This window comes from Anolis carolinensis, chromosome 6 (genome assembly GCF_035594765.1).
Source record: "Anolis carolinensis isolate JA03-04 chromosome 6, rAnoCar3.1.pri, whole genome shotgun sequence".
Taxonomy (NCBI): domain Eukaryota; kingdom Metazoa; phylum Chordata; class Lepidosauria; order Squamata; family Dactyloidae; genus Anolis; species Anolis carolinensis.
In genome coordinates this window covers 66,163,269-66,188,770 of record NC_085846.1, presented here as the reverse complement: position 1 = coordinate 66,188,770, position 25,502 = coordinate 66,163,269, and the positions used below count along the sequence as shown (strand labels likewise).

Here is a 25,502-nt window from a genome sequence, read left to right as displayed (position 1 = left end):
TACACATTTTACATCTATTTATTTTGGTGTCCAGTAAAGTTTGAAAATCTCTGAAATATGTCCAGGAAAACCACAACACAAAAACTGATGCTCTCCCATCCACCCATCAAGCCAGAACAACCACAGCTCTGTGTATCCTGAATGGAACATGGTGAAATGCTACTTACATGTCACTTGAGAATGATAAGTACGTACCTGGTCCTCGTCATTCAACAATTTGGTCAGTTCTGGGATAGCACGGGTTGCAAGTTCTGCATCATCCTGGTAATTTATCAAATTAACCACAGCATGTTTTAACATCTGGGAAGGTTCGGCAAGGCGCTGCACGTTGGTTGGATGAGCCGCATCAAACTGTGTTGATGGAATTTGCATGCCTTCATCCAATGTTTCTGGAAACATGGCAGCACGCACTCTCTGTGCTCGAGTCATGGCATATTGCCCATCAATATCTGGGAAAATGAGTAAACTCTTTTAAGACTTAATCAACAAAGAAATGGAAAGATAACAAAGTTGTGAAACTGAACTTACCAGCAACTTGTTCCTGGGTGAAGGACTGAGAGAACCCCTGGTCCCACTCATACAGAACTTGGGTAGTATCGACATCTTCCTCTTCAGGATTTCCTTTGCCACTCAGAGATGGGGCTGTTGTTGTGGCACCAGAGTGAATACCAGAATCTAGGTAGGACTGCTGCTGCCAGTGGCTGACAGCTGCTTTCCTATCTGGCTCCATTGCCATGTCCAGCTCCATCAAGTCAGCTGTAAAAGATGAGTGCTTATAAATAAGCTTTTAGAAATTAGTTTTATCATTTCAGCAAAATTCTATTTAGTATTTGATAGAGGTACAAGTCATGTACCTTTAAGCCATCACAAATGTCTGTTCAACTGAACACTATACATGTAGTTAGTTAGTGCAAGATATATTTCAACTCAAGTTACAGTGATATAAACCAAACTGCAATTCTTGTTTTTCTAAATATGTGGCTGTTTCTCACAGGTTGCAAAATTATTCCTGTACCCAAAATAATCTTTTTAAATCAACTCTTTGGCTTATATCAAAACTCACCTTGGGTTGCCATGTTCCTTGGTGTGCTTCCAGAACTGTGGTCTGATGCACTTCAGACCCTAAAACAGAATTTTTAAAATGTTAAAACATATATTGGCCTTATAACTTAACAAGAAAGTTTAAATCTCTACTACAACAAGTATGGTACTCAACTTTACTAAGCAACAACAAAAAAGTATAATTTTCTACATGCAAGTCATCCTACATAAAGAACTAATTTGGGGGGAACTGATGGAAGAGCAGTGTGCATTTTGTTTTGGAAGTGTATAAATTGTGCCTCACTATTTTTGTATTCTCCTATAAATGCAAGCTTCTATGTGATTTCATTTTAAAGGAGGAAGGGCCCACATAAACACTGCACTCCTGGAACTGTTTTGCTATTAGGTGAAGTGGGGTGAGCCAAGCTGGATTGCTCTTTTTGGAGAGGAAATGATTACGCTAGTGTTAGACTGAGTAAAAGGAAGAACAGCAGCACCTAACCCTAAACTGAATTGATATTGGAGGTCATGCAGCTGCAGTTCGTAACTGCTCTAGGAGTTATGATCTAACTTTTTAGAAGTTAGTCCTTATGCAGTTCAGATAAACTGGACTTTCACTATGTCAAACACATCTTCAAAATAACAAAATGGTTAATTGGTAAAGAGGTATGAAACATCATAAAAGGAGTACAGTAGAGTCTCACTAATCCAAGCTAAACGGGCCGGCAGAAGCTTGGATAAGCGAATATCTTGGATTGTAAGGACTGATCAAGGAAAAGCTTATTAAACATCAAATTAGGTTATGATTTTACAAATTAAGCACCAAAACTTCATGTTATACAACAAATTTGACAGGAAAAGTAGTTCAATACGCAGTAATGTTATGTTGTAATTACTGTATTTATGAATTTAGCACCAAAATATCACGATTTATTGGAAACATTGACTACAAAAATGGCTTGGATTATCCAGAGGCTTGGATAAGCGAGGCTTGGATTAGTGAGACTCTACTGTATATTAATTGCCCATATGCTCGCCAAGGGTGGTTTTCAACAGAATACATAAAATACTGACAGATACACTGCTCTATCAAACTACACTGCTATGCAGATTGAGTATCCCTTATGTGAAATGCTTGGAATGAACTGCTTTGGATTTTTTTAATTTGGAGTAAATTTATATACAATATTTCTATTAATTTTGTGCATGAAATCAAATCTGTATATACTGAACCACCAGGAAGCAGTAACTGCATTTGAACAATTTTAATTTCTGGCGCATTTTTGGAATTCTGAATGGATGGCTCAACCCGTATTTCACTGTAATTGCCATAGCAATATCCTTTTGAATTCTGGGATTTGTAGATTAGGTCCAAGTGCTCTTTGGATGAAAATTCTAAATACCCTTCTTCCTAAACTGTAAATCCCAAGATTTCATATGATGTTGCTATTAAAGTGAAATATAGCACCATAACTTCGTACATAATAGCTATGTAATTGTTAAGACAGGGCCCCTGGTTTCTTGCAGGCTTCCCTCCTTTCACATCAACTACACTGATCTCCACACAGCCATATATTTTGCGGAACCGTTAGCATCTAACAGAAGTCTGTCATTCTCAGCAGGAAATGTGGATTGAATTCTTGTGAGACATGACTGTTAATTCACTGTATGATACAATTACAACCTCCATTTCTACTTTTATAGGTTAAACATTGTCTTGTAAGTGAATTTGTCATGCAGGTTCTCTGCTCAATATAAAACATAATACGCGTTATCTTGATTTTACAACCTTGCAAAGTTGTCCAATTTCTAATAATTTAAGATTTATATCATACTGGGTAACAATTGCACTCCCATATTACTTAGCTAGAAAAACATGATATAAAGTAATCAAAACACATGGTTTCAGCATACCAACTTTAAAAAAATAAAGTAAATACAAAGAACACAGACCAAAAAAATGCCCACAGAGCATAGCTATATGATGGTTCAACAGTTTAACCCGCATTCATTTAAGACTTTGCACTGGCATCAAAACGAGGAATAATGCAGCTGTACCTTACCATAAGAAAAAAAACCCTACATAAATATGGTCTATAGATTTCCATGTCAATTGCAGTGTATAAATACTGCTTTATGCACAAATCTTGGTGTTCTAAGAAATTTAAATCAGTATTTTTCATATTAATGGTTTTTAATTTCTACCTTAAATATAAGTAAAATTGTCACAAAGTTTTCCTTTAGTCTGAGAACAGTGTTCCACAATTATTCATATATTTAAAGCTTCCATTCTCCTAATCTCACCCTGCGTTGAAAGTAAGATCAGTTCAAATCATTTCAAGTTCAGTAATTTGGAGTTGTTGTTCCAAAACGTGTAAGATTATGGCAGCTTGCAGTCTTATTTTTTACTGTCGACCAATTTGAACTCTCACAAGACTGAATACAATTGCTCAATGTCTAAATAACCAAACGCCCTTGGAAAAATTGCATTAAATGACACTGAGAATCCTAAAATCTTTTTTTACTTATTGCTGACATTTACAGTAAACCCTCCATTCTTTCAAGGGTCAGGGGCACAGAACACCCACAAAAGTAGAAACTGCATTTTTTTTAAAAAAATTGAGAACTTCTAGGAATCTTTAGATTTTCCAGGATGATTCTAGGATCAACTACCTTTTACCATAAAATGTATAATTGTTACCCTGCATTGCCCTGACAAATGTTGATAAGGAGGTGGCTATATATTTGTTTTATAATAATCATAGAGAATAAGAGACAATTTCAATTACACTCAGAGGCTCAGAAGTGACGATCCCAGGCCATTTTAGCAAGTTTGTACCAGATTAATGAAACAAGGTGAATAAGGCAGGTATTCTGAAGCATAACTGAACACTTGTAACAGAAGCTAACTCTCTTTTACATTTTAAAACATTTCTTAGGATTCAAACCTTTTACTGTATGTCCACATGTATAAGTTGACCACAAGTATAAGTTGAGCAGGTTTGGGGTCAACATTATAAATTCTGCTTTGACATGTGAATAACTCAAGGTTAAAACTTGAGCAACTTTCATTTTCTTCTCCATTTATATATGCACAAAGCAAATGTACTTTAAAAGAGCTAAAAAGGAAAGGATCTGTTTGAGGGGTTAAAATTTGGGGGAGATGTAAATTGCATTCTTGATCTTAACATTTCTACTTCTATATAAATGCAGATGGAGAAAGGAATATGAATGAGAATATAACATGAAAAGGGGGTGGAGAAGTACAAGAAAAATAGTCTGCCTCTATTAGAGATCCAGCACATAGGCAGTACACCAAGAGGCAGAGGTGAAAAGCTCCCTACTCATTACCGTTCCCTTGGCCAAACTTGAAAAAGAAAGGTAGCCCTCTCCGCCCCCCGCCCCCCCCCCCGCCTTATTTGATCTAAGTCAGGGATGGGGAAACTTTGGCCCTCCAAGTGTTTTGGACTTCAACTCCCAGAAATCCCAGCCAGCTTACTGGCTGTTAGGAATTGTGGGAGTTGAAGTCCAAAAACACCTGGAGGGCCAAAGTTTGCCCATGCCTGGTTTAAGTGATATTAATTAGCAACTAAGGGGAACTTGAGGAATGCTTGAGATTGTGTGGAGTGACGGAAGCCACTTTGAATTAAGCACTTAAAGCATAACTTCTTTGCATCAAGATTGTGATCGTCCTTTTTAATAAAGTCTTCCCACAAAAGCCCACCTGCCCATATTAGAATGGGATAACACAGTCTCTCTGTAGAATCTATGCAGGAAAAGCTTCTGTTCCACCTCAAGAATTCAAAATAACGGGTGTGCCACACTTGTCAGGTACTTTCTTTCTGAGAGCAAGAAACACCTGGTTATTTTGCTGGCCACATCTTTAAAGAGATTGGGGCAACATGCTCAGCCTGGAAAAAGTGAGAAAAGGTGGGATGGCAGTGTTTTCCCTAGTTTAGGCATGGGGGGGATAATGCAGTGAGAGCTTCTCACCTCTGCCTCTTTTTTTTTTAATTTTTATTTTTTAAAACACAAAAAATACATACCGTAGACATATAAAACATTTACAATTCCCACCACCAACACGAGGATTGTTTTCTTTTTACATATTCGTTTCTTTATGAGACAATTTTTATATCTTTATCCATTTCCAACCTATATACTATATAACATTTGTATCTTATTTCTTATGGCTTGATCTCCAGATTGATTCATGATATACAGTAGAGTCTCACTTATCCAACATAAACGGGCCGGCAGAACGTTGGATAAGCGAATATGTTGGATAATAAGGAGAGATTAAGGAAAAGCCTATTAAACATCAAATTAGGTTATGATTTTACAAATTAAGCACCAAAACATCATGTTATACAACAAATTTGACAGAAAAAGTAGTTCAATACGCAGTAATGCTATGTAGTAATTACTGTATTTACGAATTTAGCACCAAAATATCACGATGTATTGAAAACATTGACTACAAAAATGCGTTGGATAATCCAGAACGTTGGATAAGCGAATGTTGGATAAGTGAGACTCTACTGTAGTTCTTTACCATTGTCCATCTTTCTTCCATTTCTCTTATTCTATTTTCATTAGTTTTTACAACATTTAGTTTCACATTCATAATTTCAAATTCCATTTGCTCCACCAAATATTGGTACCATTTATTTACTGTCCATTTTGATTCATCTTTCCACCCTAATACTATTACTGCTTGTGCACATTCAATTATTGCTTCTTTTATTTCCCTTTTATTTCCCATTTCCTCTCTTTTCCCTAATACCGCTATTTCCTTTGTTATGACCCACTCATTTCCTAGTATTTGATTTGACTCATTTTGTATAGTCCTCACCTCTGCCTCTTGCCACTACCTTTGCACTGGGTACTTATTCCAACACTGACCTGTGTATAACACAACCCAGGTTTTGGGGGGGAGGGAGGGGGGAATGTATTTTTAAAAACTTATACACAAGTATATACAGTAATAACCATGAAATTAGGATTTTCTGTAACTGCATCAATACGAAACATGCCAGCAATTGGTCTGGGAATCGCAGCTGAAGAATGTCCCTCACACTAGCTGCTTTATAAATTTTCTAGAGTAGAAATTTTAATGTTTTCAACCGAAGATAGAATTCTACAGGATTGCATCAGATTATATGTAACAGAACTAATGACAAAATGAAGTTTTGCTAAACAAGTCTTATAAAAAAGCGAAGCAATTAGTGTGTTGTCAAAGGCTTTCATGGCCGGAATCACAGGGTTGTTGTTTGTTTTCCAGGCTGTATGGCTATGTTCCAGAAGTATCCTCTCCTGATGTTTTGCCCACATCTATGGCAGGCATCCTCACAACCTCAGGAGAGACTACTTCTGGAACATGGCCATATAGCCCGGAAAACACACAACAACCCTGAAGCAATTAATGTTAAAACCTCAACTCAATACATAGGACTCACAATAGTACAAGGCAGCCAAGGTAATACTATATCAGTATCCCATCCTTCATATGCAGGAAAGTTCTGAGATTGTTCAAAGCAGAAACGCATGCCTTTCAGAAGCTTCATTTTTTCTTCATGTCAGGAGCAACCTGAGTCGCTTCTGGTGTGAGAGAATTGGCCGCCTGCAAGGACGTTGCCCAGGGAATGCCCAGATGTTTTTACCATCCTTGTGGGAGGCTTCTCTCATGTCCCCGCATGGAGCTAGAGCTGATAGAGGGAGCTCATCTGTGTTCTCCCCGCGTAGGATTCGAACCTGGCAGCCTTCGGGTCAGCAACCCAACCTTCAAGTCACAAGGCTTTAATCCACTACACCATCTGGGGCTCCACAGCAGCTTCATGTAGGCTATGAACAAGCTAACTGAAGACACAATGATTACAAACAAAGGGAAAAGACAAACATTTCGTAGACAGGGTGTTTCAAAGTAATGGACCCAATTTCAAAGTAGTGTATTTCATGATAGTAACATGCTACAATTACACAAAAAGTTACAACTGGTTTAATGAGTTATCAAGTTGTACTAACCATTTTGAGCCAGAACAAATCTAAAAAATAACTCCAGAAATTGGGAATCTCATTAGGGATTACAATCTTGTAAATGACTGAGACTAGGGACTAGGTAAAAATTTCATTCAAGCAGTTTGTGGTTGCAGTATAGAGCGATTTTAAATCAGGTCAATTGTTTTGAAATACCCCGTATATTGACAATATCTTATTTCTACAAGTTAGAAGAAAAATAAGCAGATTTTCTAGATGTGTCCACAATTGTGTGCTGTTATAATCCTCTCATTTGTCAAATGTGTACCCAACGCATTCAGAAGTGACATACTTGCTCTACTAGTTTAACTGGTTTTAGCCTGAGGAGTTGCAACTATCCAGATGTTTATCTAAACACTTAAAATAAATCACTTTAACCTGAAGGCCAATTAATTAAGGAATGTATTCACACAACTGGAGAAGACAGGAGCAGAATCCAAAATGATCTTGACAGATTAGAGAGATGGGCCGAAACTAACAAAATTAAGTTCAACAGGGACAAATGCAAGATACTTCACTTCGGCAGAAAAAATGAAATGCAAACATACAGATGGGGGACGATGCCTGGCTCGACAGCAGTATGTGTGAAAAAGATCTTGGAGTCCTCGTGGACAACAAGTTAAACATGAGCCTACAATGTGATGCGGTGGCGAAAAAGGCCAATGGGATTCTGGCCTGCATAAATAGGGGTATAGCGTCTAGATCCAGGGAAGTCATGCTACCCCTCTATTCTGCCTTGGTCAGGCCACACCTGGAATACTGTGTCCAATTCTGGGCACCACAGTTGAAGGGAGATGTTGACAAGCTGGAAAGCGTCCAGAGGAGGGCAACTAAAATGATCAAGGGTTTGGAGAACAAACCCTATGAGGAGCAGCTTAAAGAGCTGGGTATGTTTAGCCTGCAGAAGAGAAGGTTGAGAGGAGACATGATAGCCATATACAAATATGTGAGGGGAAGTCATAGGGAGGAGGGAGCAAGCTTTTTTGCTGCTGCCCTGGAGACTAGGATGTGGAACAATGGCTTCAAACTACAGGAAAGGAGATTCCACCTGAACATCAGGAAGAACTTCCTGACTGTGAGAGCTGTTCGGCAGTGGAACTCTCTGCCCCGGACTGTGGTGGAGACTCCTCCTTTGGAGGCTTTTAAGCAGAGGCTGGATGGCCATCTGTCGGGGGTGCTTTGAATGAGATTTTCCTGCTTCTTGCAGGGGGTTGGGCTGGATGGCCCGTGAGGTCTCTTCCAACTCTATGATTCTATGAAGACTTCTTTGCCCCCTGGAGTCTAGAGACCCTACTGAATGGTATGACTATAAGGATAGGGAAGGGACAAATACACAAAATCAGGGAGAGATATTTAACAGTAACAGAAGACAGGTCTTCAATCAAAACCATTTTTGCAATTTCACTTATTACAACATTAACAGGCATTGCAACAGCTACAATACACACCTACATTGCGGTTCAAATGTCCAAAGAACTCTACATTATCTAATGACAGTTCTTACAATAACTCTGTATTGTTAAGCAGTGTCATTTTGCTATATTTTATATTAGGAGAGAGACTGAGCCAGCTGTCTATCTAGTGACTTTATAGCAAAAAATTCAGAAAAGGAACTTTTTGATTTGTTGCTTGGCACATTAAATCAGCTCTAGAAGAGTGCTCAATTCAAGCAGCCATCTGAAATCTATAAGCATCTCAGAATTTTACACATTTAATACTACTTGAGACAGTCAGCTATGTCTAACAGCAATGTTTTTCACTTCCAAAACTTTCATACTTAGTACCAGAATAGAGCCTATGATCTGACTGTTAGTTTACCAATATTGTAAAGTTTTTTAAATTTTCTGTTCCATGACTGGATAAAAGTGCAAGTTTCATAATGTAATCATGATGGTTTTATGATTTCATAGAACTAGAATACTATATAATACAAGCTGTGCTCGCCACATTTAAAAACAAATATTGCAGCATTGGAAAATGTACAGAGAAAAAACCAAATTCTGATGGGCTGGATCAACTCCTCTCAACTAGAGAGGTTGCATTTGGGACTCTACTGCTTTGGAGAAAAAACAAGTGAGAGGATTATAGCTGTATACTTCTGCAGGTAAAGGCTGACAAGATGTGTATTTCTTCCTGCTTTTTAATACTAGAACCCAGTCATCTTGGTCAAGCTGAATTCAGAACAGATGGAAGTACTTACGTCATACACAGTAAAACTAAATACGCTACTGCAAGTGATAGCTATCAATATGGATGCCATTAAAGGAGACTAAACCTTGTATATATAGTATAAGACTCCCAATTGCTACTACAGTAGGCCTTCCTTATTGTTGAGCTCTCGATCCATGGATGCAACTAACTATGGACCAAAATATTTTTAATATTCAAATATTCTAAACTGCAATGAAGACAATGAATCCACTGAGGTAGGATAGAGAAAAAGAGCAAAAGGGAGAAAGAGTGGAAAATGGTTCTTATGGAAGGGAGGCTGGAGCTTGCGTAGAAGGGGACAAGAGGGAAGACGAACAGAATGTCTGGCCATAACACAAAGCCAAGGACAGGGCACTGATGCAGCAGGCAGGAAAATAAAACTGAGGACAGACGATCCTCTCACTGCTATTTCATCTGTCTGCAGTGCCTCCCTTCAACTTCTCCAGTGCATGTGTCCTTTTTCTATCTCTGGTCTCCAAGTATGATGCTCCCCCATCTCTCCCCAAATAGTCTAGCCATTTAATTATGTGAACCTTGCTCATTCCTGGCTACACTCTCCCATTCTACAGGAACGGTGGAAGTCCCTTGAAGGGGTATGACAAAACCTGATAACCAGGGTTCACACTATGGTGACCATGCTCCCTTTTCTCTGTGTGTGTGGGGGAAGGGGGGATGGGGGAACTTGGTGAAAATAACCCCACTTTCGAGATATAGAAGCCCCTTTGGGTGGAACGTGATGAGATGTGACACTGCTGACTATACGCCCTGTTTCTGGGGAGATTTTGACAGAGGTGCTCCCTACTTGTGAGATAACAGCATTAACTCCAAGGATGAAATGTGACAAGAATTGGCAGCTGGGATCTGTGTGCATGGGGAATCAAGGGAGAGGGGTGATGGTAAGCAGGCTGGGGCTCATGTTATATTACTTTCAGTATCAATGACAGTGTGCCTCTGAATACCTGAGCAAAAGGAGATCAGGGAAACAGCAGTCTTTGATTGACAGAACACATTCCTTGGCACATTTCTAATGTCTAAGCATGGCCTTTTTAGAGGATATGTCTATTGTGCCAGCTTGAATCACATATTCCAATATGAAATCATTACAACTGAAAAAGTTAAGTCACTATAACTTAGTTTTTGATTTTTAAATTGTACTACTGTATATACTCAAGGATAAGCCGACTTGAATATAAACCAAGGCACCCAATTTTACCCCAAAAAACAGGGAAAACTCGAGTATAACCCGAGAGTGGGAAATGCAACAGCTACTGGTAAATTTCAAAAATAAAAAAGTGTCTCAGCCTCTTTTTTTTCTTTTCTTCCTTCATGCTCACTTTGCTTTCTCCTTCTCCTCAAAGGCTGCTCGGTCACTGCTTTCGTTCATGCCGAGGTTCTTGGCACAGTTTTATTCTCTTCCCCACGTAACACACCGCATGAAACTACACCTCTGCCACTTCACTCACAGGGTACACACAACACGCGCCCACTCACCCTGCCCCAGCTCTTCCTGTGTCGGCAACAGCAAGGCCAGGCAAGGCATGCAGCAGAGCGGCTGCTGGAGAGGAAGGGAAGGGGGTGAGGAGGAGGGAGCAAACACTGCCCCTCGTACCCAGTATGGCATGGACAACACAGAAGGAAAAGAAGGGAAAAGGAAAATACAAGAAAGGTGAAGGTGAAAAGAAGAAGGAAAACAGAAAAGGATAAGAAAAGAAGGGAGGAATAAGAATGGAATAAGATAAGAGGAAGAAGCAAAGAAAAGGAAGGAAGGAAGGAAGGAAGGAAGGAAGGAAGGAAGGAAGGAAGGAGAAGAGGAAGTGAAAGAGGAGGAAACAGAAAATAAAGGAGAAATAAAAAGAAGAGGAATAAGGAGAAGATGGAGAAGAACAGGAGAAAAAAAGGGGAGGACTCTAGGCAGCGAGAACCATCTATAGCAGTGGTTCTCCTTGTTCCATGTGGAGAATGGTGGAAGAGGAAAGCAAAAGCACCTCCTCCTCACCAGCCCCCTCTCTCCCTCACCGCTCCTTCTCCTCCGGCCAGCCCCTCCACTGCGATCTGTGCATTTGGCCGATGGTTCAATCCAATGAAGGTGGAGGAGGAGAAGCCAAGAGGGGATTCCTGCTGTCCCCTCCACATGTATATCTGGGGGAGAATGGTTGTTCTCATGCGAGATAAATGAGCGACCAACAGAAGGGAAGAGGAGGGAATGAGCAAATCCTCACTTGATTATAAGTCAAGGGGGGCTTTTTCAGCCTAAACACTGAGCTGAAAAACTCAGCTTATACTCAAATACATACGGTATATCCTATTGTGGTATTTGACTAACTAGAGTGAAACTGAATGCTGCCTTTCACAGGCTCTTTTTGTTAATTATGCTTCTCGCATAAACAAAGCTTGTTGCCACCAGCGGTTCATATAACTCATTTTTCCTTCCAATCACTCCTATTCACCTGAATAGGGCACAGAATAAAGTGCCTGCAAAACCTGCTTATATTAAGTATATTATCTGTGGTTTTAAAAAAGTATTAATGTTGAATCAGCAACAAATCTGGTATGTGTCTCTAATTAAGGTATGCTGCCTTATTTCTCTTCTTCAGTTAAATTATGTTCCAGATTTAGACCATTTTAAAAATCATTCCACCAAAACACAAGACAAAATCATTGTTGAACTCAAGATGATGCTTTATTTAAACAACATATGCTGAACAATCAATCTAAACTCTGATTCCCCTCGGGGCCGCTCTGAGTCCCCTCGGTGAGAAGGGTGGGGTATAAATGCATGTAATAAATAAATAAATAAATAATAAACTGAATAGCAAACAAAAAATTGTAAAACCTCAGAATTATATTGAAGTGTAATATAAAAGATCTATATACCATTTATTTTATGTAGTATATTTATATTGTTACACTTCTATACTGTAGTTATTTTTATGTGAATAGCCTATGGCAATGGTGGAATGCATGCCAGAAGGAGCATGCAACGCCCTCTCTCATGCACGCAAGCCGCTGCCTGCCCACCACCTCGGTGACCAACAACCCCCCCCCCTCAAGTTTGGGCACTCAGTCTCTAAAAGGTTTGCAATCACTGACCTATGGTCTAAGCCAGGGGTCCTCAAACTTTTAAAGCAGAGGGCTTTAAATCCTTGAGACTGTGGAGGGGCCAAATTATCATTTAGGGGGGGGAAAAACGGACAAATTCCTATGCACACTGCACATGTCTTATTTGTAGTGCAAAACAACAACAATGAAAGAACAATACAATAATTAAAAATGAAAACAATTGTATCCAGCATAAACCTATCAGGATTTCAATGGGAAGTGTGGGCCTGCTTCTGGCCAATGAGATAGTCAAGTGAATTAGGATTGTTGTTGTTGTGTGCCTTCAAGTCATTTCAGACTTTAGGTGAACCTAAATCTAAAATTATTTATTCATTCATTTACTACATTTATTACATTTATATCCCGCCCTTCTCACCCCGAAGGGGACTCAGAGCAGCTGTATGTACTTACAATGCATTATATTATTAGCATAGCACAATATTAGCATTATATATCACTATACTGAACGATACTATACTGTAATATTATAATATGGTATTATTATTATTATATTGTATAACATATTATCAATATTATATGTATATACAATATATTATATTATTAAAAATGATATAAAAATATTATATTATAAAACTGAGGGTGGGGGCCAGGTAAATGACCTTGGAGGGCCGCATCCGGCCCCTGGGCCTTAGTTTGGGGACCCCTGGTCTAAGCAGTAATAAGCTACTATACTACTATTAATTTCATTGCCCCCAATCTTAATACTTACAAATAATCATATAATGTTTTTCCTCAATTAAAAAGAGGTAAACCACACAGATGGCACCCAAAACTTTTCATTCCCTTTGTCATGTGTGAGTCAATCATTACCAACCATTACATAGTAACAAACAAATGAAATGTATTTCGAGAGCAGGGGTTCTCAAACTTTATCAGCCACAGAGCCCTTTCTGAAGCCATATGTTCTTGTGGAGAGCCAAGAAACATTTATATATCAGATTATATATAATGTGTTTATCATGCATGGGCAAACTTTCAGTGGGAGACCCTAGGGGTCATGTAGTCCAAACCCCATTCAGCTATGAAGGAAAAGCACAATCAAAGCACCCCCTGAGTGGTGAGAGGGAAATTGATTTTTGAAAGGAAAGGGTTTTTTGAAAGCAAGCAAGGCAAAGAAAAAAGGATCTGGGCGGTGAGGGAGGCAAGGAAAAAGGCTTTTAGGGGCAAGGGAGAAAAGAAAAAAAGGCTTTTGGGGCAAGGGAGGCAAGGAAAAAATATTTTGGGGTGAGGGAAGCAGGGGGGAAAGGCTTTTGGTGGAAGGGGAGGAAGGGGAGGATGAGGAGCAGAAAAGATGAGGAAAAGCTTAGAAGGGAAGAAAGCATGGAGCCCCTCAATATGCTTTGTGGAGACAAGGGCTCCACGAAGCACACTTAAGAGAACCACTGTTCTAGAGTAACAACATACAATGTTCCCTCACTACACAGTGTTCCCTCACTACTTTGCGGTTCGCTTTTTACGGATTCGCTGTTTTGCAGTTTTTCAATAAATTCTAAAAGAATATTATAAACTTTCAGGAAAGATCAGTGGTTTTCAACCTGAGGTCCCCAGATGTTTTTGGCCTTCAATAGTCAGAAATCACAACAGTTGGTAAACTGGCTTGGATTTCTGGGAGTTGTAGACTAAAAACATCTGGGGACCCCAGATTGAGAACCACTGCCCAAGACAGAACTTCCACTGGGTTGACCACTATATAAATTGACTAAGCAAGCCCTATAGGCACAAGTGGTTTATGGGATACTCAAATAGTCTTTTCCTACTCGCAGCTAAGAATTCAAAACCCTATTAGAAGCGCAAGAGTGCCATTCCAAAAGCAGCTTTCACTCCAGATGAACAATGTCATCAAGAGTAGCAAAATTCACTTAATTGCCTGAACATTTTGCAATCTTTTCCTTGTAATTTAGAGTTTAAGGTTACACTGGCTAGTTTACTATGTTTAAGGCAAAGCTGACAATAAGCATGCAATTACCTCTGCAGAAAGCTGTCCTGCTTTTTCCATCCATTACAGACATATCAGCTAGACTAAACAGATCTAAAATGTTTTTACAAAAAATTGAATCTGAGAGTACATTTAAGAATCAACTGGTCTGCATATAACTGATTACTGTTATTTGAGAGCTCCTTTAAAAGCACAGCAAGACAACCATTCAGTCCCAACACTACTCGGGATTTGCACTATCTATGTAACTTATGTTAGATACCAAAATTTCAGTGTATGTATACGCTTGCCTTAAAGTCACCTATAGGAAATCCCATGAATTTCAGTGGATTATTTATCCAAGGTATATCCATAGGTGGTTTTGCTAGTTTCTTTCTCTTGAAATGTAGCTAGCCTACACACCTGGTATTTACTGGTAGTTTCCCAAGTACTAACCAAGGCTGACCCCTTCTTGGCTTCCAATATTTCAATGGTGCCCTTAGGATACTAAAAAAAATATCTAGATCACCCACTGTCACGTTTACTACTTTATGAAGGTGATGCTGGTCAAAGACAAAGTTAAACAAAAACCACTAGATGAAAAGATAAGTTTTTCAATGAGCAGGTTCCTGCAGTCCCATACTTAACTGCATGAAATGTCAATAGCTGCTGGTCATCTGACACATCAGTATGAGGGTATTTTAAAGATTTTCCCTCATAACTGAAGCAGGAAAAAGCTCAACATGGATGCAATGCAAGCAGGTGCATTATCAAGTGGTAAGTGCTAAGTAAATACTACCCCATTTGTAAGTTTATGGGTTCAGATATGCAACACTGCATGAGAAACATGAATTAGTATCAATGGCAGTCATGATTTTAGCCTGACTACTAGGTTTTTTCTTCTTGGCCATTTAAATCAACCCATCCTGATCAAGACAGCACTCTATAAATGTTGATTTTTGAAATATTTCTGCATAACAAAATTTAGGAAGTACCAGTTAATAAAACTATTGTTGATTTGGCAGAGTATGGTTCCAAAGCAAGTGTGCCCATTTTTACAAGGGGCTGCTGGTGGTTTAAGCACAATTTTCACTCAGACAATGTCCTGCCTTGATTCACCAATATGGAAGAAGCACAACTAAGTGAGAAAATCAAACCACTTAGGTTCTGCTTCCTTTGCTGAGCAGAAGTTAGAAGTTATATAATCTACACATTTCTGATTTCTGAATTTTATCAATAAAATACACTTTCACAATTAGAGTCTCGCTTATCCAACGTTCTGTATTATCCATTGCAATCCGCCTTTTAGTAGTCAATGTTTTATAGTCAATGTTTTCAATACACTGCAATGTTTTGGTGCTAAATTCGTAAATACAGTAATTACTACATAACGTCACAGTGTACTGGACTGCTTTTTCTGTCAATGTGTTGTAAAACATGTTTTGGTGCTTAATTTGTAAAATCATAACGTAATTTGAAATTTAATAGGTTTTTCCTTAATCATGCCTTATTATCCAATGTTTTCGCTTATCCAACGTTCTGCCGGCCTGTTTATGTTGGATAAGTGAGACTCTACTACTTGGAAGATAATTCTGAAACCATGTTTGAATTTTCTTTAAACTCATTATATTACAATGTGGAAAACACCTGCCACAGCTCCTTTTGTATTTTTGTCATTCCTCTGCTCCATGTGTTCCAATAGAAGAGAAATAGAGTGAAATATATTAAGAAAATGCTGATTTTTAAAAATCTTTGCAAGTTTATACATGATAGTCAATTTGTCTATCTACTGCTATTTACATAAAGCAAATGATGTATAACATTACTTTCAAAATTCAGAGCCACAGTTCAGCGGCAATAAACTGCCCTTCATGGTAAGATACTTATAGAAGCACAAGCATGTTGATGTTAAATTGATGTTAAACAATGAGCGTAAAAGCAATTAATGCTTTATTTTTCATGATGTCAATTCCAATAGGAGAAATAACCAGCGATGCCTACACACGAAGAACAGATGATGAAATTTCCTACTGTACAGCCTTAGACATTAACTTTAAATAGTATAAGCAGAGGAGTTTTGAACTGCAGTGCTATGAGCTGGGGAAATTACTAATTCTGCCTCCAGAGGTACTAGTTATTGAGGTCAACAGTCAAATCTGTAGCAATTTCACGGCAGCTACTGTATTAGGATTGGTAAAAAAACAAAAACATAATAACCCTTAGCAGCAACGATGGTTCAACTTCAAACAGTAACAATATTGTCAAATTTACTCCTTCAATAAGAATCATAGAACCAACTTGCAACTTTTTAAAAATTCATCCACTGATAAGCTGTTAGCTAGACTAGGTACCTGGTATATCAAGCTTCCCTGACTCCCCAAAATCTTCTATAGGGACATGGGGTTTTGTTCAGCAAGCTTGGTGCAAGAGGAAAATGGGGAAGGAATCACCTGAATTACAACCACCACACTATACAGATGTCTGCAAAATTAGGATACAGACTGCACACTTGAAATCTGAAATTGTAATAGGTAAAAATAACATTTTGGAATCTCCCAGTGACACCAAAAGGCAGAGTTAAGCAAGTAAACTATGTTGCCTCCCCTCTTATGCTACTGCTAATACACACACCATGACTTCCTCTTTCAGTCCCCTCCTCAGGAGAGAACTGCTGCTCTAGTCAAATCTTGTATTATATACCGCCTACAACCTTCAATTACTGACCATCCCAAGGCTAACTTGCAAGTGCTTGCCACAGGCATCAAAGCAGCTCTAGTGAAACACCACAATTTTGAAACTGTGTCATTAATGTTCATATTGTCATAAAGTACTCCTAATGTCATTACTGTTGTGCAGATAAACACCTATGCATCATTATGATTTATGAACCGAACTCCCAAACATAGCAAGCATAGCAAGCATTACAAACTGTAACTTAAATACCTTTTCTATTATTGCAAATCATAAGGGTCAAGTTTTAAGATTAAACCAGATTGAATTACAATAGATGGTCATGTTTTGTAATCAAGGAAGGCCACAATAAAAGCTTATGAAAACGTAATGTAAAAGTAATTATTAAAATAGTATTATCATTCTGATGTTTTTCATTTAGGCTTTTGGAATCCCTATCTTACATGTTGTATTTTAAACTACAGCTTTTAAAATATCATTTTGCTACTTAAATAGCTGTATTTGAGCAATGAAATTATTTTTTATTTTTGGCATTTTGAACTACCGTGTTTCCCAGAAAATAAGACAGTGTCTTATATTAATTTTTGACCCCAAAGATGCTCTAGGTCTTATTTTCAGGGGATGTCTTACTTTTCCATGAAGATTTCACATTTATTGTTGAACAAAAAAATGAGCATTTATTATATACTGTACAGTGGTTGTCATCACAAACCAGCATAACCAGACAAACTGTGAATCCTATCAAGAATTTCTTGTTACTTCTCTATGGTGCGTACATTTACCGATCCTGCATGTTCTGGTGTTCTGTTCAGCAGGCATGCTTCCAAACAAAAACTTTGCTAGGTCTTACTTTCGGGGGAGGCCTTATATTTAGCAATTCAGCAAAACCTCTACTAGGTCTTATTTTCTGGGGATGTCTTATTTTAGGGGTATCAAACTACATAGATTTAGTGCTAACTTCACCTAGTAAAGTTGTACATTAGCTCCTAAGTCTTGCCATGCATCACTTAGTACTGCATGTGATTACTCTGCACAACTACAGACAGCCCCCCCCCCCCCAGTTAAGGGACCCAATATGGGGTGGGGGTGAAAACAACAAGAAGTGAGAGCAATCTACTCTTGGGAAGGGAAATTCACTCCTGAAAGAGTTGTCAAGGGGAAAGGTGTCTCAACTGAAGCTTTCTCACCAATCCTTTTACAGAACAAGCCAAATTTTTCAGAATGCAATTATCACAGGGACAGAATGTGAGGTTAAACATTCTGAATAAGGGCACAGACAGAAAAACAAACACCACAGGGGTGTTAACTCTTCCCTATACTATCCAAAGTGCTCGCTCTCTCTTTCTTTCTTTCTTTCTATATATATATATATATATATATATATATATATATATATACACACACACACACACACACACACACACACACACACATACACATATTTAGCTGGAGTTATACTTAAAAAGGCATCTGTTCCAACTTGCAAACAAATTCAACTTAAGAAGAAACCTACAGAACCTATCTTGTTTGTAACTTCGGAACTGCCTGAACCTCTTAATTTTCAGTTACAGAATTACCATACCATGCTTGACAGAATTCAAAAAGCAACTGAATGTATTATTCTATAACAAGGGCGCGACAACATCTAAATCCAATGGTATGATTTTATGAATGTACACTTTCATACTAAATGTATATGCTTCAAGTTTTACAGTAGTCATCACCTTCATTGTGGGTTTATTTATGTTGACCAATTTAGACCTCAAGATCTGAACTGCTGCACTAGGCTTGAAAGTGTCACACGGCTTTTTATTTCTCCCAGAAATTTGTAATCCCAAAGTTTATGGCAAGCTTTCATGATATGGCTTTTGCAAATACAATGGTGTAGTACGTCTCAATTCACACTAGGTATTTATTATTTGGTCTCCTCATTTACTGTAAAACAACTGCAATGTTTTCCTCACACTGAGGATAGAGGTGAGCGTATAGATGTGTGGGAGTCCTATAGTTCTTCAAATGTTGCTAAACAATTGGCAGCATTCCTTACTACTGAAAATGGCAGCCAGCTGAAAAGACTTGAAAAGCAATTCCCATCCCTGGTTTAGTATTTAATACTTTGCCAAAACAAACTAAGTTTCACAGCCAACCAACTTTTTCTATCCTTGAATCACTTTGTGAGGGAGAATTATATTGTCATGCATAGACATGTTGCCAAACATGTATATGTTGTGCTATAATATATCACTGACTGCGCACTGAGGAACCGGCTGCATGTACCAGACAAAAGTAAATGCAATATCCAAACTCAGGTTCATTAATATAGAAACAGACTGATTTGATTATACGCATGTCATTTCCACATTGAAAGAACTACAGCAACCATTTTCTTGGATAAGTTTCACCATTATCCTATAAATGTTTACAACGTAGTGGGGGGGGGGGGGGGGATCAAAAGCTTGGATACCAAGCCTGTATGAAAAGTGTGCACCTTGAATTCTTCTGCCATTACCTGATTAAGAAAATGCTAATTAAAAAAAAAACCTGGGAGATGATAACAACTGGTTTAGGAAGCCCAGTAATGGGGTATTTATTTCTAAAGAAATCAATTAATTCACCAGATCCTGAATGAACATATAGAATCATAGAATAGTAGAGTTGGAAGAGACCTCATGGGCCATCTAGTCCAACCCCCCGCTAAGAAGCAGGAAATCGCATTCATATAATTTGTAACCAATTTAAGGTCAAAGAAGTTGGTAACCCTAGATGTGATGCTATCAATACATTCTCAACTCAAAGATTAGGATCATCATCTTTGTACTTAACAGCATATACTAGTCTTCCCCAACCTAGTACCCTGGAAATATTATGAACATCAATTATTATCAGCCCCCCTCCCAGCATGGTAAAGTACCAACAAATAATAGAATTGGTAGTCTAGTGCAATAGAAAAATCCTGACTTAGGAAAACCTATTAGCATCTTCATTTTCACACTATGGAATGCCACACTTGTAGTTAGACATTAGAATCACTTTCTTCCGCATTTTGTTTTAAGCTCTACATTACACAGTAAATGGTAGAAAAATTTGGAGGATATTTGATGTCAGTTCTTTCATACACAGCTCAAGTAAAAGCAGTTCTGTTCCTCAGATTGCAACAAAGACAACCCAATTTGGAGAAACCCATCAAGTCAGATGGCAGAAATACACCATGACAGATTTTAACTATAGGAGAAATATATATGGCATCCTATAATTAAAATTATTTGAAAGTTCTCTTTTCAAGACTACAGATCTGGGCATAATCATACACTTAAGGTGCAGAAAAGGAATATTGTTTTATAAGAAAACAAATGCATTAGATGCTAAATGTGTGGAAATGGTCCAATTCTATGTATCTATAATTAGGCATCTTAATTAAATATAAAGAGAACAAAAGTGATTTGACTCGTCAAATGAGATTTTCCTCATTTTAAGAGATTTTATAAACTGTACATGTAGTATTTCAGAAACTAAATGAAGTATGCATCTGTATTTTAATTCTTCTCAAATATCTAGTTGTGGGAAGATAATGTTTAAGTGGTAGTGCTACTTTGAAGTAGTCAGTGGTGATTATTTCACTTAAGTTCATTGATTAAATAACTACACATTTTTGTCTGTTATTGTTGATATGGTCAGTGGACTAATCGAGAAACAGATCGATATAGTTATACATTAGGGTATCAACTATCAAGCTAGACAAATTTATCTTATAAACATGCTCTTATGTGGGGGGGGGGGGCGCATTCGTAGAAACAGTGAAGGACATAAAATATACTTTACTAAATGTGTTACATAGTTTTCTGCTGGGAACTGCACTATTTTAGCAGCTTCCAAAATTGCTACTTTAACTGCAGGACAAGGCAACGCCCTCAAGTTAGGTTAGGCATTCAGGTCAGGAATACAATGATTTCCAACTTGAATTGGGCATAGTGGAGTATTTAAAATTATGCTTGAAGTTTTATTGAAATACTTAAGCTTGTACTGTTATACTAAGATATCAGTAAACACCACCACCATAAAATGCTTATTGATAAATCACAACTTCATCTAGATTTGTTTTTCCATTCCCATCAATACATATGTATTGAGCTCTTTTTTAAGGCTGTACTAAATTATTACAGCCTCTTTATACACCTGAAGGGCAGAAAGCACAATTCTGAGGATTTAATGTAGTTAGGCAACAGCTTCTCATAAATCTTGGGAGTAATCTCAGGGCCCTTCCACACTGCTCCTTTATCCCAGGATAAAGGGCAGTGTGGAAGGATCCTCAAAGTAGCATGCAGGTACACCCCCTCCCTCCAAATATCAAGGGGGGAAGGAAAATCAACTTCACAACTAATGTGATTTAAAAGGACAATAGGCAATAGTACCAGAATTATTTACGGCAAATCATGTTAAACGGCGATATAGTAGAAGGCACCAACAGTCCCAAAGTATCTTCCAGGTGATATGTCTGAACAAGCCTAGGGCAGCTTTCCCATACTCCGCAACAACAAATGCAATAGTACATTTCCCTTGAATGGGAAAGGTTTCCCAGGGCCCTTCCACACAGCCATATAACCCAGAATATCAAGGTAGAAAATCCCACAATATCTGCTTTGAACTGGGTTATCTGAGTTCACTCGGACTGCCATATAGTCTAGTTCAAAGCAGAAAATGTGAGATTTTATTCAGCTGTGTGGAAGGGGCCCCACACTCTGCCCCCTTCCCCTCAAGATTCTTCTTCCATCTACAGTTGCGAACTGAGCTACAAAACATTATATGCTTAGTCCAGTGGTTCCCAACCTTTTTTTTTTTTTTTTGACCAGGGACCACTATCCAACATTAGGACCAAAAGGGTAACAAATCCGTTTGGGGTCAACTTTAAATTCTGCTTGGTTATTTGGGGAACTACTTCAGAAAACTGCTTTGGAAAGACCACATCAGTTCTAGTTTCTGATACAGAATATATGCCATCCAGGAGTTGCCATCTGCTCACCCACAGAAAACCATATATAATAATCTAGAGCTGATGTGGTCTATCCAATGCAATTTTCTGAATATGCACCCAAATAACCGCAGGAACAGGCCTAAAAATGAAGATACCAAGAATTTTTTTTATTGGGCTATGTTATTACCGGTAGTAGTAGTAACAGTAAGGCCACGGACCATATTTTAGTTCTTCCAAACCACTGGTAGTCAACAGGCCACAGATTAGGAACCACTGCCTTAGTCAGATCCTGCACGGCAGCCATCAAACCTGCCACACACTTTTAGAGCTCCGAGCGCCACTCCCGCAAAGTATGCAACCTGAAGCAAGGCCAAAAGAGGGATCCAATGCCACCAAAGTGGAGGAGTTCACTGCACACAATCCAAACAAATCTGAGACAATTTCCCTCCCACCCCCCAGATTTGGAGGCGACACCCCACCAGGACCTTACTAATCAGGATTTCCTGACATCATTTTTGAATATTGTCAAATATTCTTTCCATTTCAAGGACCCTCCTATTAAGGACATTGAAACAAAACATCCATAATAATCAAGTGGGAGGCCAAGATAAAAACAATCCCTCTCCCTTCTTTTTAACAAATAAAGAAAAATAAAATATGTAACCTAGAATAAATGACAAAATTAGAGTATATATTATTTCCTGGACTGTCATAAGGCGGCTACAGAACCAGGCGGCTGCAGAACCATTCAGCTACCGTCTTATAGTCAAATAATTATGTGTTTTAAAGATTATTTTTCAGTTTTAGGGAAAATGCCTGCGGAGCAATAGTGAATTATTTAACAGCTATCCATAGTACTGTGAGTTGAGAAATGTCAAGATTTTCTAGTATGCTAATTCAATAGTTAGTTAAAATAAACAGACCCTTTACCTGGAAGGTACAAGAAGGCTCTAAACTTATATGGTTCTATTTATTTGATCACCACGGAGGCCGTGAAATTCACTGCACACAATCAAAAGAAATCCAAAAAGATTTCCCCTCCCCATCCCCATCAGGACTTTATTAATTTTCTGACAATAAGGAGACATGCTTTTGATTATTGTTGAATATTGTCAAATACTCTTTCCCTTTCTAGGACCCTCCTATTAAGGACACTGAAACAAAACATCCATAATAATCAAGTGGGATGGCAATAATAATAATAACAATAATGAAAACTTTATTTCTAGATCGCCCTCTCTCCCAGAAGGGGCTATGGGCGGTTTACACCCAGAAAAAAAGGCAAACATTCAATGCCCAAAATAATACAAACACATCAAAAATCAAAGTAATACATAACAATAACAGTAAACTTATAACAAAAGAACTAAAACAGTATAAAATAAAACAATAGACATGACAACACTAATAACATGAATCAACATTAAATCATATACCTTGTAAGACAATTAAAATATAAAATAAAAACAATCCACAAAGAAGGAGAAAGCACAGTCGGGACGAAAGGGTTCTCAAATCCCAGGTTGTTAAAGGCGTCCATGAGGTACTGCGGTTTAAGGAGATTCTTTGCAGGGATCCCCACCTCCAGGATCCGCCTTAGGAAGGAGAGAGTTGGGACGGATCGCTTTCTGGGAACCTCCCTTCGCCCAACACCATTGAAAGTGCAAAACGCAGGCCGAGAATGCCTCCCCACCGCAAGACAACAAACAAGACACGGAGCAGCCCTTGTGCAAGGCGATCCCCCTCCGAGAACTTGCATGGCGGGCACACAAGGGGCGAGGAGAGGGAGGGGATGGGGGGAGAGCTCCGTCCCACCCACCCAGCCCCCAAAATGGGAGCAAACACGCCGGGACCTCCCCTTCTCGGACCCAACTCTTTATTTCCTGCCTCACCCGCTCCCTCTACAAGTTCTGCCCCACTCACTTTGCATACTTATCTCCCCCTCCTTCCAAAAAAACACCAAAATCCACTCACTTCCTGTAAAGGAACACACCGCTGCCCCATTATTGCTCCCTCCGCCAACCTCAAGGAGGAAAAGTAGTGCGACCAAGCCCAAGTTTCTCTAAGGAATGAGGCGCAAAGCAAGCCCCCGTAAGGAAAGCAGCAGCAGACCGTCAAACTCCCCCTTCTTTCTTCCTTCCCTCCCTCCGCTCGGTTGCTTTCTCCCTCCCTCGCTTCAGGCAGCCCCCTTTCCCCCGCTTCTCACCGCGCCCGGAACGGTCTTATTCTCCCCCGTCGCCGTCGCTCCCACCGAACCGACAGAGAGAGAGGCTTAAAATGGCGCCGCTCACCAGGAGCCTCTTATAGCGAGGACAAGCACTCTCTCAGTGTATCCTGCCGCCGACGAGCTGAGCGCGCGCGCGCAGCATTCCTCAAGGTAGAGAAAAGAGTCCCCTGCTCCGCCCAATCCTCGGCTTGCTTCTCGTGCTCGCGCACAAACAGACACACGCGCAGAGGCGCGCGCTCTCGGAAGCAACTAACGCGGAGGGAGATAAAGTGAGAAGTACTTTAGCATTTCGGGAAGGAAAGGAATTGTGGGAGCGCGCGGGCGGCGGGGGGGGGGGGTGCAGGGATTCGCCTCCGAGTGTAATGAGGCGCGGAGGGGGCTACTTTTGGGAACTGAGAGAGAGAGAGAGACACCTTTTTCAGCGCGAGGAATGAGGCGGCTTCCCGCAACCTGAGGGGAGAGCGAGAGAGAGAGAAAGAGGCGCGAGCTGCAGAGCCTGGCTTCTCTCCCCCCCCTTCCTTTTTTTAAAGCTACAGGGACCCTTTTGCAGCCTAGTATGGTTTTGATAGTATCAAAAGTCCCCAATCCTGTCGTTTCACCGAAACCAAGCTGTACGTGGGATGTTATGGCGCCCTCAGGGTCCGCAAAACTTCCTCAGGCCCGTGAGAGGAAACAAAAACGGATTCAAAAGCTCGTCTTCCCGCCTGACTTTTCAACCCGTCTTAGTGCTGTTTTACTACATACGGATATTGTAAAACTCAAGGAGGCTCTCTCAAGGTTCATCGAGTCCGGGTAGGGAAAACACAATCAAAGCACTCCCGACAGATGGTCACCCAGCTTCTGTTCTATTTACCCAATTTATACTCTGCCTTTCTCAACCCGAAGTGGACTCAAGGTGGTTTTACACATAGGCAACTATTGGATGCCTTAGAACAGCGTTTCTCAACCCGGGCCCGGGGTCGGGAGTTTTTTTTTTGGGGGGGGGGGGGGGGGGGGTTCGCAAAAGACCAGTATTTTTTGTTGGTCATGGGGGTTCTGTGTGGGAAGTTTGGCCCAATTCTATCATTGGTGGGGTTCAAGGGGCTCATTGATTCTAGGTGAACTATAAATCCCATAAAGTAGAACTATAAAGTAACATTCTACTTTACACCATTTACCTTGGACAAAGGTAAAGGTTTCCCCTGAGGTTAAGTCCAGTCATGTCTGACTCGGGTGTGGTGCTCATCTCCGTTTCTAAGCCAAAGAGCCGGCGTTGTCCGTAGACACCTCCAAGGTCATGTGGCCAGCATGAC

At 39.5% G+C, this 25,502-nt stretch overlaps 1 protein-coding gene across 1 annotated transcript in view; it reads right to left on the bottom strand.

Moving 5' to 3' along the window:
• The window catches only part of ctnnb1 (catenin beta 1), a 43,879-nt gene extending 19,537 nt beyond the window's left edge, over positions 1-24,342 (bottom strand). Inside the window, exons 1-4 of the mRNA XM_003223954.4 lie at positions 24,190-24,342; positions 1,064-1,122; positions 529-756; positions 196-449 (exon numbers count right to left, since the gene is read on the bottom strand). Of these exons, the coding sequence (XP_003224002.1) occupies positions 196-449; positions 529-756; positions 1,064-1,076 (495 nt within the window). The 5' untranslated portion in view covers positions 1,077-1,122; positions 24,190-24,342. The remainder of the gene's footprint in view (positions 1-195; positions 450-528; positions 757-1,063; positions 1,123-24,189) is intronic.
• Between the last annotated feature and the right edge of the window lie 1,160 nt (positions 24,343-25,502).